General features: G+C 50.3%; 1 protein-coding gene across 10 annotated transcripts in view; it reads right to left on the bottom strand.

Moving 5' to 3' along the window:
* The window catches only part of ACOX2 (acyl-CoA oxidase 2), a 30,267-nt gene extending 22,844 nt beyond the window's left edge, over positions 1-7,423 (bottom strand). The window contains exons 1-9 of one of the 10 annotated variants that reach the window (XR_012499947.1): positions 7,123-7,423; positions 6,256-6,448; positions 4,992-5,174; positions 4,406-4,568; positions 4,045-4,196; positions 3,553-3,660; positions 1,335-1,454; positions 879-994; positions 360-532 (exon numbers count right to left, since the gene is read on the bottom strand). Coding sequence is in view for 9 of the 10 variants with exons in the window: in XM_074344590.1 (XP_074200691.1) it covers positions 360-532; positions 879-994; positions 1,335-1,454; positions 3,553-3,660; positions 4,045-4,196; positions 4,406-4,568; positions 4,992-5,174; positions 6,256-6,346 (1,106 nt within the window). In the remaining variant the exon portion in view is untranslated. Of the gene's footprint in view, positions 1-359; positions 533-878; positions 995-1,334; positions 1,455-3,552; positions 3,661-4,044; positions 4,197-4,405; positions 4,569-4,991; positions 5,277-5,865; positions 5,891-6,255; positions 6,449-7,122 lie in introns of those variants that run through there. The other 9 variants (XM_074344590.1, XM_010968311.3, XM_045505318.2 and 6 more) reach the window with 9 other exon arrangements.
* Between the last annotated feature and the right edge of the window lie 9,743 nt (positions 7,424-17,166).

Genomic DNA, 17,166 nt, shown 5'->3' with positions numbered 1-17,166 from the left:
AGCTCGGCACCTAGCCATCCCAGACACATTCAACCGGTCACAGCTGTGCTGGACCCAGCTGGACTAGGACAGACAGACTGAGGCAGAGCTGGTGGTACAGGGCCAAAGACATACAGTCCCACAAAGCCCTGTGTGACCAGACACTGACAGACAGAGGTGCGCCAGCCAGTCAGCCAGGATCAGAGGGAGCCTGACAGAGACCCCACAGACCAGATGGGGGAGGTCCAGGCAGGTATGTGTGCAAGGGAGAGTAATGCGTGCTCCCAGCACCCCACTCTGGAGGAGGGTTGGTGTCAGGGGGCAGGCACTGTGGGACCAAGGAAACCCTGGCTGCGGCAGCTCCTCTGGGCGCCCCTTGCCTGGGCCGGATCCGGAATTGGCGGCGTACAACCGAGTAGCGGATGGCAATGACGCAAGCCTTTTCTAGCATCGGTATGACCTCGCCCAACAGTATGTCCACCCGCGTCACCACCATGGTGAGGTAGTTGGCCTTTGCTGTTCCAAGCTTGATGTAGGTGCCGTCTGGCAAGACCTGGTGGACCAAGGACAGGCAATGGGTCTGAGCCAAGGCTCCCCAGCCTGCCCCATGCCCAGAACTGTGGGTACCACAGTCCTCACCTGGAAAAGACATAGTGAACCGCCAGCCAGGGATGTTTGCGTTAAAACGGAAACATTCCTGTGCTCCTTGCAAAATAGCTACTGTCTGAGTGGCTCGGTTCACAGCTCCTCTCCTGGGACACCCTGGACCTCCCCACGTGATAATGCCTGGCAAAATGGGGACCTCCAGAATGTCCTCTAGCACTCAGCTGGCGTCTGTTCAGTGACTGGTTGTGTCCAGGCCACACTGTAGGTAAATATGCATGCCACCCTCAGCCCACCTGTGCAAAGCGACTCAGCATGTTCTCCCTGGGGATCCGCACGTGGTCCAGTTGCAAGAAGCCATTATCCATGTGGTCAAATTCCATCTTGGGCCCAATGTCTCCAACGGTGATTCCTAGGAGGAGATGGAGATGGGTACGTCCTTGGGTTGAGAGCTTGCTGTGTGTCAGGTACCACACATGCATGCCAGCTCATCTAAGCCGCACAGCGGCCTGTGACATTGGGGTTATTACACCTGTTTGCGGGTGACCAAGCTGAGGTCAGGTGCAGAATCTTGCTCACAGTCACCCAGCCAGTTAGCACCAGGTCTAACAGGTACAACTGGGCCCCTCTCTGCCCGAGGGAGACATATCCTAGTTTCTCCCGTGGACCTCTGGTGCCCCAAGACTGGAGGCCTGTTGGGGTCTGGTAGGGATCTCCTGGCAGGGGTCCTAGAAGAAGCAACAGGGGCTTACCTGGCAGTGCGCTGTGGTCCTGGAGGCTCCGGATGGGCACTATAAAGGCATGCATGCCCTGCCGGGCTCCTGAGCAGATCAGCTGGGCCTGGACCAGGGCATGGGTGGCTGACCATCCCACTGAGGCAGAGAGGTGAGAGGCTCTGCGTGATCCCCGGTATACAGAGCAGACAAGCGAACCCTCCCCCATCAAGACCCTGGATGTGGGCCCAATCTGTGAGGAGGACCATGGGGAAGGGCAGGGCACTCCATGAGATGGGATGGGGCTTTGTCTGATTTGCCTCATAGGGTGTGGGGTCAGGGGAGGATGCACAGGAGCCTGGAGGGCAAGGGGTGCTTTCCAGGAGAACCACATAGGACAGGGTGTGCAAGGCAGAGGGAACAGGATGCTCAGAAGCTTGAGGACTGGATTGGCTTGGTGGGGCCAGGCACTGGAGGAGGTAGCATCCAGGGCAGCCCAGGGGTGCTTGGTCAGGATACTCCTTGATTCACAAGGCCTTGACTCATTGTTGGAAATAGCTGGAACCATTCATAGAGCTTTAATGTCAGTGTCTGGCTCTAGAGTGCACTGGCGGGGAGGGATTTATGGAGACTTGGTGGCTGGAGGTACTGGAGGTCATGTCTGCAAGTCAGGTTTGTGTAGCAACCACCCTGCAATATGCAGGCAGGATCTCCACGGGCATGGAGGCTCACGGAGGCTGATGAGATCTTGAGGGGACCAAAGCCCTCCACACCCTCTGGCTGCTCTTCCTTCCAAAGGCAAAGCTTGGCAAAGGCTATGGACGTGAATGAAAACACCCCAAATGGAGCAATCTGGGAAAGCTTGACATCTTTTAAAACTTGGTTTTATCATATTCTTCTGACTGAAGTGTGTGCTGTTGAGTTATTTTCTTTGAAATTGTGGAGGGAGGATTTTTACACCCTAGATTCTGGGGTATGTGTGTCAGAATCTGGGATCAGAACATGGGTTCCAAATCATGGGGAGACATGTGCATCGCTGCCCCCACCCCAGCAGATGGGCACCTTTGGGACCTCAAGTTGTCACTGAACGCGAAGAGGAGGAACTACCCTCAAAGAGCCAAACAAATCTAGCAGTGACTTGCAAGAGGCACTGTGAAATAAGCAAGCTTTTTTTCCTGTCCTCAAAAACCTATTAATGACTTACTCTGCCATCAACCTAATAATAATGAACACAGATGACTAGCGTTGACTAATATCCAGGTGGTCCAGCCCCTGTGCTGGTGCTTTCCAGTCTTTGCAGGACAGGTATACTGCGTCCCTTTTTCCGGTTAAGGAAACCAAGGCTCAGAGAATGAAGTAAAGTGCTCGAGGTCACTGGCCTGGCGGTGGCAGAACCTGGATTTGAACCTGCCTAATTTCAAAGGCTGTTTTCTTTTCTCTGCACTTTGGTCAGTGGACACTGATTCCTACCCCCGCCCCCTGCATTGCTCTCTTACTCTGTCTCTCCACCTCTCTCTCCCTCTCAGTCTTCCTCCTTCTCTGCAGGTTTCTCATGTCTCTGTCTCTCTGCTTTAGTTGGACTCCTCACGCTCATTATATATTTATTTTCCATATTAGGGTTCACCTAATGTATCCTCAAGTGCCACAGATGGGTCTTCAGATGTGTATTCTCAAATCGAAGGAAGAGGGCCTTGGGGCTTGGCAAATCCCTGAGACTCTGGGGAGCACAGTCCCAGAGGCCCCCCCGGGGGCCACAGTGGGTGATGTGGCACCAGCGGCCAGGTCGGCGCTGGGGGGGGGCCTGAGCCTTTCTGGGTGTCTGGAGCTGGGGAAGGGAGGGACGCTTTCCTCATTGACTGTGTACCCTGTGCGCTGGCTGGTGGCAAGCTTGATCGTTAACTTGGTTGATGAGAGGAGTGGGGTGGGGGGGTGCCTGAGACAAGGCCAGGCGTGTGTGTTGGGTGGGGTGCTGTGTGTGAGAGAGAGGCCTTGACTGTCACCCCCCAGAGTTTGGATTGGTTTCCTCTGCTATTTCACAGTTCCCCCGGGGGCCGCTCAGCCACTCACTGATGAAATTCTTCACATCCCCTCTGTTTTACTGAATAAGAACCTGGGGGCTCAGGGGGGCAACTGACTTGCCTGAGGTCACCAGCCTAGAACAGGGAATCGATCTGAGGTCTGTTGGACATCAAAGTCAGTGCTGTCCACTTTGTTGTCCTTGGGGACAGATGGGGCTGAGGGACGAATGCATACTCACGGCCACCGGGCCACCATTTGATGGCCGTCGTCGTGGGACTGTGCACCACAAACTCCTGGGTAGCTGCATCGTAGGTGGCTTCAGTCTCCAGGCCCTGAAGATATGTCCCTGGAAATGAAAGAGGGGTGTTAAACATTGGGCCAGGATGGAAATCTCTCCAGGGGAGCAGCGTCTAGATGGGCCTGGAGCTCCCGGGCACCAGCCCAGTATGGAGTAGGGGTAGCTCCTAGCTGTAGTCTCCTTTCACCGGTGGGCTGTGCAGAGGACACATGGCCAGCCCATGATAAGGATGGTGGTTGACATTTCCAGAAGGAACGACTTGCTCCGCTGCTGGCTCATAAAGTGGGTTCATATAAATTAGAGAAAACCACCTCTTCCTCAGGACCCATGACTGCCCCCTGCTGTAACTTCTTCACACGAAATACACAGATCTGTGACTCCGGAGCTGTGAGGTGCACAACCTGCACACTGCACTCAGCAGCCCCTGCTCACCGTGCCCCAGTTCTGTCTGGGCATATGTTCCAATGATCTGGAACTTGTTGCAGAGTGGGGCCCACTTGGCAATCTGCTCCTCTGAGCCCAGGCTCCTGATGGATTTCAGGAAGATGTTGTGTACACCTAAGGCCAGATCTCCAGAAAGGCTTCTGTCGGGGAGAGAGACAGTGGTTGAAAAGCCTGTTGGAGACAAGGGCCCAGGGCCCCTCAGGCTGGGGGAGTGCAGGGGGGAAGGGGCGCTTGTTATCCTGGTTTCCCAACAAGCAGTCCCTATGTTGGGGAAAACAGTCCATGGGCTGGGTTTTCTGGGGGATCCCTGGTGAATTCCTCTCTGGTGGGCTGTCCTGGGATTGAGCACCTGTAAGCGTATCCTAACTCACGACTGTCTTCCGACCAGCCCAGGCGCTGTGCTAACATCTGAATGTGGAATTTCTTCTTTAAGGCGGCTTCGTAGTGTTCATTCTGGGTCATGAAATAATTATCCTTCAGGCTAAACACTGGGTCACTGTGGATGATGCTTTCTGCCAGGGACAGAGAAGAGACGGGTTAGAGTCCTGGGTGAGGTTCCTGGTACCTTCACATCTTCCCATCCACTTGCCTCATGGACTTGGAAAGGAAGTCAAACATTACTGTCATTTCACAGATAAAATGAGTGAGGCCCAGAGGTGGGAAAGTGACTTGCCCAAGTTACATAGCTATTCAGTGGAAGAATAAGGACTAGCATCCAGGCCTTCTGCTGCCTAGGTCTCTTCCATAGCCTAGATGGGCTCAGGGAATTTTGACATGTTAAAGATGCCATCAAGGTCCAAAGGAATGAATCTCTAACAGTGGAATTTTGAGGGCAGAGTTTGTTATTTGGAGGTGGGACTGCTATTGAAGGACTCTTTTTCTGAGAAAAGCATATTTTTATAAAACAGATGCTCTATTCCCTAGCCTCCTCTTACCAACTTTCCTGCGAAGTGCAGTGTTCTGGGCACCTCCGTCAAGGATTTTGGTGAGCTGTTCCACGTCAAAGGACTGCATGTGCCTCTCGCTCTGTATGTCAGGGTGCACTTGCTTGCTCCAGGTGTCCCCCAGTGACACTCGGTGCACTGGACTGCCCATTGTAGCCTGGATCTGCCTGGTGTCTGAGAAGAGATACTTCTGGCCTGGCTGCTCTGAGCCTTGGGCGCCCCTAAGATCCTGTGTGCAGGAGGCACTGCTCAGGGCTGGGTGTCAGTCAGGGCCTGCTTTGGAGGAAAGCAACTTCCCTTAAATGCCTGAGTGCCACTCCATCCCCACATTCCTCTCTGTGGACACTTGGCTGTGTACCAGGCACTGTCCAGGGCTGTATGCAGTAACTGCTCACTAAACAGTAGTTCAGTGAACAGTTAGGCAAGATTTTGACAGAGTCTGATCCCAAGACCTGCTCTGCCGCTTCAGTTCGTGTTACAAGCATTGCCTGGGAAGATCCTAGATGGGGTCTGGGCACAGGACACATGCTCTGCCCATGCTGCAGCCCCACCTAGGGGGCTCACTGGGGATCTCCTACATTCCAGGCTTACTCAGCCCACTTCTTGGAGCCTTGAGGGATACTATGGAGCTGAGGAGAGGAAGCCTGCTCTTTGCCTGTGAAGTGTTCCCCTTCGAGCCCTGTGTTAGTCCCGCCAGCCACGGAAGACCCTGCCTCCTACACAGCAAGCCCTCAGCCTCTTAGAAGCCCCTGTTCCACTACCATAAGGCAACCACCAGGTCTAGTCTGTTCTACTTCTTGAGTCTCTCTGATCCATTGTTCCTTCCATTCCCATGGCTACCACCCAGGCCACCATCATCTCTCACTTGTTCTTAGTGTCTTTCATCTGTTCCCTTGCTGGCTGCCGGCATAAGCTCTTAAACTGCATTCACACTGTTTGCCTCCCCTGCTGGGGATCCGCTCCCTGGTGCCTGCTGTTTGTGGAACAGAGGGCATGCTCTCTGCCCAGCCACCTCCCACCCCACTTGCCCCTTGCCCTGGGTCCGCCCACTCCCCCTACCCAGGCCTCCTGTCCCTCTCCTCCTGTCCTTTGCCCCCGCTGATTCCCCTGGTGTTCCTAGTGAGCCCCAGCCTCCAGGGCCACCTCATCTAAGAAGCCTTCCTGACGGCTGTGTCCCCTGGGAGAGCTGAGCACCCCTTCAGCGCCCCCCCTGGGTGCTATTAGAGTGGACAGTAAAGCACAATTCCTTACTTACTGGAATGTCCCTCTCCTGAGGCAGTGTGTTGGTTGAGGGGAGGGCAGCTCTGCTTTTTTGGGGTCCTAAGATCCCAGTTTGCAGGAGGCATACTGTAAATCTTTCCTGCAGGTGGCCGCTATTTTGATTCCCATTCTTCACCACAACCCTGCAGATCCACTACTGTTGTTACAGCTACAGAGCGGGCAGGAGCCTTGGGAAGGGAGGAGACTTTGTAAGGTCATGCAGCCGCATGTGGCAAATGGGATTCATATGCAGGCTTCCAAACTGACACCCCCAAGTGGGTGGCAGGGCCGTGGGGTGCTGACAGGGGGCTTGGCATGTTAGAGGGGCTCCCATCTGCCCCCTGGATCCTCTCTTCCTGCCCCCTCCTCCCTGCACTAACTGCTGCTGCCCCCTCGCCCTGCACATGCCAGGCCCAACCCCCCGCCTCTGCCTGGAACACTCTTTCCCCAGATGTCCTCCTGCCTCGCTTTCTGCCTCCTCAAGTCTTTGATCAGTGTCACCTTCTCAGTGAGGCCCACCTGAGCACCGTCTTTAAAGCCCCAAGCCCCTTCCCCCAGCATTCCCAACCCCCTCACTCTGGTCTCCTTGTTCTCTTTTCACTCACCCTAACATACAAGATAATTTACTCATTTACTGTGTATGTTTATTGCTGTCTCCACCTACTCAAGAGGGCAGGGATCTTTCTTACATTCCTGCTGTGGCTCTAACACTTAGCACAGGGCCTGGCTCAGAGGTGGCGTCTAGAAAATAGTTTAATGAAAAAAAGTAGCACTCAGGGTCATTAGGAGTGGTGGGGAGGGTCCTGCTCTTGGGCGTCTCCCAGTCCCTCCCCTGCCCCTTGGCCCGGTTCACCCGACTCACCTCTGTCCTGTGTCTGCACTCTAGGCTTGGTCTGGCCCCTGTAGCTGCAGGTCTAGGCCTCTCAGGGGTGGCCAGGCCCCTTTCTCCTCCCCGAGAGGGGCTGGACCACAGAGTGAAGGCAGTGCCTGGCGGGCTGTCAGCTTCCAGCAGTCCCTGTGCTCTCCTGCCTCCCTCTGGTGGGTGTGACTGTGCAGTGCCCGGACGGGTGCTGTGGGCGTGTGAAGCCGGATAGATAGCTTAGCATGAGGCTGGCTGGGCAGCTCAGTGAGTCAGGCCTCTGTCTTTCCCTGCCTATCTGACCTGCCTCCCAATGCCTGGTCCTGGTAAGATGTCCACACTGTCACTCTGCAGAAAGGAACACCACAGGCCCTGTCCGCAGTCCAAGGACCTGGGTTCACATCCTGGGGGTGTCACTCTGAATTACGTCACCTCCCTCAGCTTCCCTTCCCTCAGCTAGAACTCACAGGGTGTAAAGGAAAGCTGCTGGTAAACTGCAAAGCCCCACGTATTTGTAACTTGAGATTCTTACTGTTTTCTTGATTCCCCATGAGGAAATTCTTAATTCCCCGGAGTGGTATTTAATAGTGGCATTTTACATTCGGTGTCCTGGTGAGATATTTACAGGCAGGCATGTGAGCGCCTGGGCTGTACCGGATGCACTGATTGGGTTGGTTACTGACGTGTTTTTTTTAATGTCCGCAGTGATCTAAGCGCTGGAGCGTAGCAGGAAGCCCAAACCACAGAAAATAAAACTTTACTAGTCCCCTGCCTTTGGGAAGCTTCCAGGCTGGGGTTGTGGAGGTGCTGGGGAGACAGATAATCACAGTGAGAATGGGCAGGAAGACCCAGCAGGTTACTCACACCCACTTCTGATGAACTTGTGACTTTTTTGAACCTAAAACCTTCTTGCCCTCTCTTCCTCTCCTGACGTCTCCAGGGCTGTCCTGCTTTCTCTGTCAGCTCCCCTGTCTTTTCATCCCACCACAGTGCCACGCTCTTTCGGGAAGTCATGGCAGTCTGGATTTAGAAGCTCCTGGATTGGTTTTCTTAGCTCCAAGCTTTTGCCCCTTATGGTACAGTAAAATACATAGATTTGATCTTTGTCCCCAGTTCCCAGCACAGAGCTCCTAAAAACCCTTGGACTCTCCTGAGTGATAAGACTATCTTTTGTATCTGTGGCTGGGGCCCCCCAGATAGCTTCAGGATGGGGGCTGGTTGCCAGAAAGACGAAGCCTTAATTAGAAGGTTGGAACTTTTCAGTTCTTCCCCCCACCCCCATCCCACCCCCAACCTCCAAGGAAGGAGAGGGGCTGGAGATAGAGTTAATCAGTAGTGGCCAGTGATTTAATCAGTTACACCTACGTGATGAGACCTTGATAAAAGCCCTAAACAATGGGGTTCGGGGAGCTTCTGAGTTGGTGGACACACGGAGGTGCTGGGAGGGTGGTGTGGGAAGCTCCGCACTGCCTCCCAGCCACACCTTGTCCTGTGCGTCCCTTACAGTGGCCATGCCTGGGTCACATCCTTTATGATAACCAGTCAGTGTAAGGAAAGTACTTTCCGGAGTTGTGTGAGTCATTCTAGTAGACTGTTGAACCTGGGGTGGGGGTCATGGGAACCCCTGAATTTATAGCTGCAGGTATTGTCTGAAGTGGGGGCAGTCTTGTGGGACTGAGCCCGAAACCTGTGGGGTCTGCACTAACTCCAAGAGTTCGTGTCAGAATTAAATCGTTGGACACCCAGTAAGTGTCGGAGAATTGGTTGTTGGAGTGGGAAAACCACATGTTTAGTGTCACACGTGGTGCCGTGAAGAAGACACCACACCACGTGTTTCTGGAGCCCCTACAGTGCATTGAGCACTGCTTGGGGTGGGGCCCCAGGGGGAACCAGGTCTCAGTGAGTGGAGTGTGATGTTTATAGGTTCCTTCACCTTCCTTGCATAACAACTCAGGAAAGGAGGTCGCATCTCCCACTTTGCAGGGGAGGAAACAAACTCAGAGAGGTGTTGTCCCTTGGCCAGGTTTGCACAGTAAGTAGATTACAGAAGCTGGAATTTGAACTAGGTGTTTTGATGGTAGAGACTGGCCCTTAACCCATTTACGCAAGGCTGGAGAAGAAATCAACAGACCCAGGGCTCCTGTCCTGGCAGGACTTCTGAGACGTGGTGACTTCAGGCAGGCGCTTTCCTCTCGGGTCTCTGCCTCCTCATTTGTGGTATGGGGTGTCTGCTCACTGAGGGGCCTCACAGCCTTCCACTGTGTCCCCGAGGTAGCGTCCGGCTTGTGTCCTGAGGAAGGGGCAGGATCCAAACTCTGAGACGTTACCTAACAGGTCCTGCTGGGACTTGGGGGAGGGCTGGTCCCCTGTTTCTGTTGGCAGTGGCCACACACAAGGTGGTGGCTTCAGGAAAGTTGGCCTTGACCCTCCTGTTTGGACAGGAAAGTTCTGGGTTCCAGCTTGGCTCTGCCGAGGACTTGTGCTAACACTGACCGTGGGAAGGTGCTTAATTTTTCTCTGCCGTAGTTTCCACATCTTATCTTGAGAGTAAGCTCTTGATTTTGTTTAATATATATATATATATGAAATTTAAAAATATATATGTATAATTTGTTTAAATATAATTATATAAGTTTCAGGTGTAAAATATTATAATTTGACATCAGTGTACACTACAAAGTGACCACTCCCCAAATCTAGTTACTATCTGTCATCATACAGTTAACCCCTTTCGCCCCTTTTGCCCACCCTCCAGCCCCCTGGCCTTCTGGTAACCACTGGCCTGTTCTCTGTATAAGTTTGTTTTTGTTTTAGATTACACATATGAGTGAAATCATGTGGTATTTGTCTTTTTCTTTCTGACTTTTTTCACTTAGTGTACTGTTCTCAAGGTCTATCCATATTGTCACAAATGGCAAGATTTTATTTTTTTATGGCTGAGTAGTTTTTTTTATATACACACACACACACACACACATACACACACACCACATCTTCATTATCCATTCTTCATCCATCGACACTTAGGTTCCTTCCATACCTTGGCAATTGTAAATAATGCTGCAGTGAACATAGGGGTGCATATATCTTTTCAAATTAGCATTTTTATGTTCTTCAGATAAATACCCAGAAGCGGAATAGCTGAGTCATATGGTCGTTCTGTTCTTAATTTTTTGAGGAATCTCCATACTGTTTTCCATAATGGCTGCACCAATTTCTAATCCCACCAACAGTATATGAGGCTTACCTTTTCTCCACACCCTCTCCAACACTTATTATTTCTTATCTCTTTGATAATAGCCATTCTAGTATGTGTGAGGTGATATCTCATTGTGGTTTTGGTTTGCATTTCCATAATAGTGACTGATGCTGAACATTTTTTCAGGTGCCTGTTGGCCATCTATATGTCTTGTTTGGAAAAGTGTCTATTCAAGTCCTCTGCCCATTTTTTAATCAGGTTGTCTGTTTTTTGTTGTTGAATTTTATGAGTTCTTTTTATATTTTGAATAGTAACCCTTTGTGGAATATATGACTTGCAATATCGTCTCCCATTCAGTAGATGGCTTTTTCATTTTGTTGATAGTTTATTTCACTGTACTGAAGCTTTTTAGTTTGATTAGTTCCATGTATTTTTGCTTTTGTTTCCCGTGCCTCTGGAATCACATCCACAAAAATATTGCTAAGGCCAATGTCAAGAAGCTTATCACCTGTTTACTTACAGGAATTTTATGGTTTCAGGCCTTCATATTCAAGTCTTTAACCCATTTTGAGTTAATTTTTGTGTATGGTGTGAGATAGTTGTCTCATTTCATTCTCTTGCATGTGGCTGTCCAGTTTTCCTAGCACCATAATGAAGAGACTGTCCTTTCTCCATTGTGTGTTCTTTGCTCCTCTATCGTAAATTAGCTGTCTGTATATGTGTAGGTTTATTTCTGGGCTTTCAGTTCTGTTCCATTGAGCTCTGTGTGTGTTTTCGTGCCAGTACCATGCTGTTTTGATTACTGTAGCTTTGTAGTATAGTTTGAAATGAGGGCGTGTGTTACCTCCAGCTTTGTTCTTCTTTCTCGATTGTTTTGACTATTTGCGATCCTTTATGGTTCCATACACATTTCAGAATTTCTTGTCCTAGTTCTGTGAAATATGCCATTGGAATTTTGATAGGGATTGCATTGAATCTGTAGGTTGTTTTGGGTAGTATGGACTTTTAAACAATATTGTTATTCCAATCCACAAGCATGGAATATCTCTCCATTTATTTTTGTCTTCAGTATCTATCATCAGTGTCTTACAGTTTTCAACGTGCAGATCTTTTACCTTGGTTAAATGTATTCCTCATTGGTTTATTCTTTTTGATACAATCGTAAATGGGGTTGTTTTCTTAATTTATCTATCCGGTAGCTCATTGCTTTATAAATGATTTAAGCACTACCTTTACTATATATTTACGTTTTCCAATGGGAATTTTACTTGTGTGTGTTTTCGTATTAATTGGCACCTTTTCTTTTCAGCTTAAAGAAGTTCTTTTCTTATGAGGCCAGTTTAGTGGTGATGAACTCCTTTAACTATTGCTTTATCTGGAGAAATTTTACTCTCTCCTTCAGTTCTGAATGATAACCTTGCCAGGTAGAGAATTCTTGGTTGGAATTTTTTTTCTTTCAGCACTTGAAATGTGTCATGCCAGTCCATTCTGGCCTGTAAAGTTTCTGCTGAAAAATCTGCTAAAAACCTTATGAGTTCCCTTGTACACAGTAAGTTGTTTTTCTCTCACTGCTTTTAAGATTCTTTAACTTTTACCACGTTAATTGTAATGTGTTTTGGTGTGGTTCTCTTTGGATTCCTCTTACTTGGGACTCTCTGGGCTTCCTGGACCTGAATGTCGGTTCCCTTCCTCAAATTAGGGAAGTTTTCAGCCATTATTTCTTCAAATAACTTTTCTGGCCCTTTCACCCTCCCTCCTTTTCCTGGGACCCCTATAATGTAGGTGTTACTCTGCTTGATGTTGTCCTAGAAGTCCCTTAAGGTATCTTCACTTTTTAAAATTCTTTTTTCATTTTGCTGCTCTGTCTAGCTGATTTCTTTTGCTTTGTCTTCCAGCTCACTGATTCATTCTTCTACTTTATCCAGTCAATTGTTGAACCCCTAAAGTGCATTTTTCAGTTCAGTTATACCTTCTCTTTGGTATTTTGTTATATTTTCTGTCTCTATGTTGAAGTTTGTACTGTGTTCATTCTTCCCCTAAGATTAGTGAATATCTTTATGACCATTACTCTGAACACTTTATCAGGTAGGTTGCTTACCTCCAGTTCATTAAGGTCTTTTTCTGGGGATTTATCTTGTTCTTTAGTTTGGAACATGTTCCTCTGTCTCCTTATTTTGCTTAACTATCTGTGTTTGTCTACGTGTATTATGCAAAACATAGACCTCCCCCAGTCTTGAAGGAGTGTTCTTGTGTAAGAGATGACACGTGGGGCCTGGAAGCATGGTCCCTCTGGCCACCAGCACCAGGCACTCTAGGGATGGCCCTCATGTGGCCCTTATGCCCACTGGCTGCGGTGGGCCTGCAGCTGCTCTGTGGGGAGGGTGGGACTGGACACTGGACACTCACCCGGCCAGGTTGTGACTTGGCAGCTGCACGGTGTGGACTGGGCTTGGGGCGCTCACCTGGCCCAGCTGCAGTGCGGCTGCTGCATGGGGAGGGCAGGGTGCAGGCTCCTCCGGTATTTGATAAATTCCATGTTTAAATCATCTTTCTCTACTTTGGAGCTGACTCTGCTCTGTATGTTTTGGATGCGATCATTTCACTTTGTTGTACCAAACTTTTGAATTCTCTAGCTTAATTTTTTTTTTAATGAAAATTAAAAACCTGTACAAAAGTGGAGAGAGCAATATGATGAACCCACAGGTCCTGACACTTAGCTTTAATAATTACCATCTTGTATCTCCCTATTCTTTGTTTTAAACTTCTTATTTCAAAATAACTTTAGATTTTCAGAAAGTTGCACGAAATAGTAGTTTCTGAATGCCTTTCACTCAGCTTCCTCCAATGTTAACATCTTACATAAGTGTAGTCCAGTTATTGAAAGCAAGAAGTTAACACTGATATCCTACTGCTGACTGATCTTCAGAACTTATTTGAGTGTGTTGGAAGGTCCCCAAGATCTACTTCAGGTTTAATGATTGGCTTGAAGGACTCCCAGAACTCAGAAATGCTATTATGCTCATGATCACGGTTTATTAGTGCAAAAGGATACAGATTAAAATCAGCCAAGGAAAAGTCATATAAGGCGGAGTCCAGGAGAGACCAGGCCTGACCTTCCAGCTGTCCTCTCCCAGTGGAGCTGTATGGACAGCATTTAATTCTCTCTGTGTGACAACATGCACGCAGCGCTGATCACCAGGGGAGCTCACGCCAGCCTTGGTAGCAGGGTGATAGGGCATGGGTCACACGGGAGGCTGGTGCGGCTGACCTTAGTTACTCAGTCTCCAGCCCCTCCAGAAATCGGACTGATACAGCATGACCCATGGCCCCACATAAGTCACATTGTTAGGGTAAAATGCCTGGCATTGACCCAAGGCCCCAGGTGTACAGAGGTACTCTTTTCAGGCAAGATATTCCAAGAGCTTTGAGGTTATCGCCCAGGATCTGTCAAGGGCCAGTGCTTTATCTGGAATGTGCAGGGTTTGAAATCCTGCTGAGTTGGTCATTTACTGCACATTGACTTTTGTCAGTTTTCCCCACTCATGTCTTTTTCCTGGTTCAGGATCCATTCCAGAATCCCACGTTGCATTTAACTGTCCTGTCTCCTTCAACTGATACAGTTCCTCAGTCTTTCTTTATCTTTTATGACCTTGATACTTTGAAGAGTACTGGTAAGGTGTTTTTTTTAGAATGTCCCTCAATTTGGATTTGGGTGTGAGAAGCTATGGGGTGACAGCTGCCCCAAAAAGGGGGACTGGGAGAAGGGCAGAAGGTCATGGGGTGGTCAGCTGTGAGGGAGGGATGGCTGCCAGACAAGCTTAGGGACAGAGAGAAATAAACAAGTGGAAATAGGAGTTGGAGGGTTCCGGTCAGTGACAGATAGGACAGAGCGGAAGTACTGAGGGAAGGGAGGGTGATAATTAACTTTTATTGAGTGCTGGCCATGTGCCTGCACTTGCCAAACACTTTATACGTGTTAATTCAGTCTTAACAAACTGTGAGGCTGGTACTACTGGAATCCTCATTTAACGGGCGAGAAGCTCAGAGATGTTAAGTAACTTGTCCAAGGCCACCCATCTGGCGAGTGGCAGAGCCGGGTTCCCACCCCCAAGGCTGAAGTCCGTCTGACTTTGTGGTCCGGGCTGTTAACAGCTATGCTGTGCCACCTGTCACAACATCCCTAAGAGAGAAGACAGAGAGGAAGAAGGAATTTCCATCCTTTGCGATATGCCAGACGCTGGGCAGGGGGCTCTGTGTCTGTTCTCTGAGGTTCCAAGATGTGCCAGGCGTTTAGTGGGTGCTCAGTGCGTTTTTCTCCTTCCTGCTCCTTCCCTGGGCTTCCTGGGCCACGGGCAGGCGTGTCGGCCCCTGTGTCTCTTTGGCCACTGTCTTCTCAAAGCCATGAGTGGGATGGGGCTGGGATTCTTGTCCCTGGGGCCCGCTCTGCCCCACCAAATTGGCTCGGGCCAGGCCAGCTGCTGGCAGGGAAGGAGGAAGGAGGAGGTCCATTTGGCCTCAGCAGGCTTGCAGAATGTTTCTGGCAGCAGATGGGAAGGCTTGAATGTGGGTGCTTTGCAAAACATTCTCCTGCAGCCTCCACCAGCAGATGCTGATTTGCCGAGATAAACACACGGGCTCCAGCCAGGTAGATGTCTTTTCTGCTACCTGCTGACTCTGTGCCTTTGAGCAGTAGCTTTGCCTCTTTAAACTCTGGATTCTCCATCTGCAAAATGGAGGTAATGACAGTCCTGGGGGATTAATCAAGAAAGTTCATACAAAGTACTTAGCCTAGTCCCTGGCACCGACACTGAATGTTCAGTAAGTACAGTTATCATTACTCGTGTCGCAGATGTGGGAAATGTGTTTCAGCAAGTTGCCCAGACTCGTGACAAGTGATTGGCAGGGCTGGGGCTTGAATCCAGGTCTGGGCACGGAATTAACCCTGTTTACAGGGCAAGTCTGATGCTGACCTCTCAGGGGGAATGAGCACTTTAGTTCAGGTACACCAAAGGGTCAGCTGGGTGCCCTGGTCCCATGGGAAGCCCTTCCTTGGACAGAGGAACCCCAGGTAGCTTAGCTGTTGCCAGGCAGCCCAGGAGAGTTGCTGGGGTCCCTCCCTGGGCGATCCTGCTCATCTCTCTACAAGTCCTTTCTGGGAAGTAGATGGGCACACTGAGTGAGAGGGCCAGTTTCGGAGAACAAGACCAGCCCTGCGTGCTCGCTGGGTGAGTACCAGCCAATCATCAACTCAGATAACTGTGACAGAGGATACTTGACCACTGGGAGGTAAGGGCTCTGTTCTCATGAGTCCCAGCGAAATGGGGCCCTGTAAGGCACGGCCCTGGTGGGAGCAAGGTGGCTGGGGCGTGGGGGTCCTTGGGAGCAACGAAACATCAAGTGGTTTAGGCCACTCCTCGGCCACAGGTCCAAGCCTGCAAGGGGACAGGAATCCCACCACCTTAGTAGATTCTAACCTGTTGGCTGGCCCAAGAGACTGGTTGGCTTTGGGCGTTGGGGTGTGACATTGGGGATGAGGCCACGTCTACAGTGTATGGACATTCCTCACCCCAGGACTCAGGTCAGCCTACAATGGCCTGAGTCTATTTTTATAAGTAGAAGCCAAATCCGCCAAGTTCAGATGGACAAATGGAAGGTTTGAAAGAGTTTTCTGAATCTCATGGCAAAAGGTCGGGATGGCATGGGGGCCTCCTACGAGCCCTTTCTAAGAGCAAAGTCTGGCCCTAGTGGGAAAAATGCAGACTTTGCTCACAGGTGGCTCTGTGTGAATCTCCTTTCTTCGCAAGAATTGTTTTGTGACTTCTGGCAAGTTCCTTAATTTACTTGAGCCTTGGTTTCTTCATCTGCAAAATGGGAAGGATGTTATGAGATTGCCAAGGGTGGTGACCTGGCTGGCTCTCCATAGATGCCGTGATCATTGCTGATACCCATTCACAACATTTTTTAACACCTACTATGTGCAGAGTCCTGGGTGGGAGTGGTAAAGGTGAGCAGAGACACTCTGGGTCCCTGGTCTCGTGGGGCTTGGAATTCACATAATCTCAAGTGTGACAAGGCCACCCTGCAGAAACTACCCAGTCCTGAGGGGCTGGGGCACAAGCGGCAGAACCAGGGACAGAGCATCCCTCTGGCTCCTGAGGTCTTCCGTCTCTCTCCTGGGCTTTGTGTTTAGTGCTGGTCGGCCGTGGGAGAGGGTGCTGTCCAAACCCAGACCAGGACTTGTGGTCTGGTGGCTGTGGCCTAGGGAGAACGAGGCTTGCTGCTCTTGGCTCCCCATTGAGGGCAGGGTCTGACATCAGAGCTCCTGTAGCAGCAGCTTCTCCAAGGTCTCCAGGACTGAGTGATGGCCTGACCTCGATCTTCAGGGATGATCTGTCTGGTTGCCCAGAAAGTGGTGTGTAGGAACCACACGCAGCTCCAACGTGGGTTTTGCACGCACAAATGCCAGTAGGGCCCAGGTGTACTGACAAAAGTCCAAGAAGCCAAAAGAAAGCTTCTGGACTAAACTGACACCCCTGCATTGTGGAGAGGGGAGGTGGGTGGATGATAGTGATGGCTGCATCTGGGAGGAGGCTGGGCATATTGCAGCTAAAGAAGGGGGAGAAGGGGCTTCTCACTCATTCATTCAACATTTATTGAGCACCTACTGTGTGCCCTGTGCCCTAATTGGCCAATGCCTTTTCTCAAAGCTGTGTGTGGGATGGGGCTGGGATTCTTGTCCCTGGGGCCCAACTGCCAGAGTGGCACAGGCGAGGCCACCTGCTGGCAGGGAAGGAGGGAGGAGGAAGGCCAGTTGGGATTTAGCAGTAAATGAGACAGACAAAAATGCC

Source organism: Camelus bactrianus, chromosome 17, assembly GCF_048773025.1.
Source record: "Camelus bactrianus isolate YW-2024 breed Bactrian camel chromosome 17, ASM4877302v1, whole genome shotgun sequence".
Classification (NCBI taxonomy): domain Eukaryota; kingdom Metazoa; phylum Chordata; class Mammalia; order Artiodactyla; family Camelidae; genus Camelus; species Camelus bactrianus.
The sequence above is the reverse complement of the archived record's forward strand: the minus strand, read 5'-3'. Positions and strand labels throughout refer to the sequence as shown.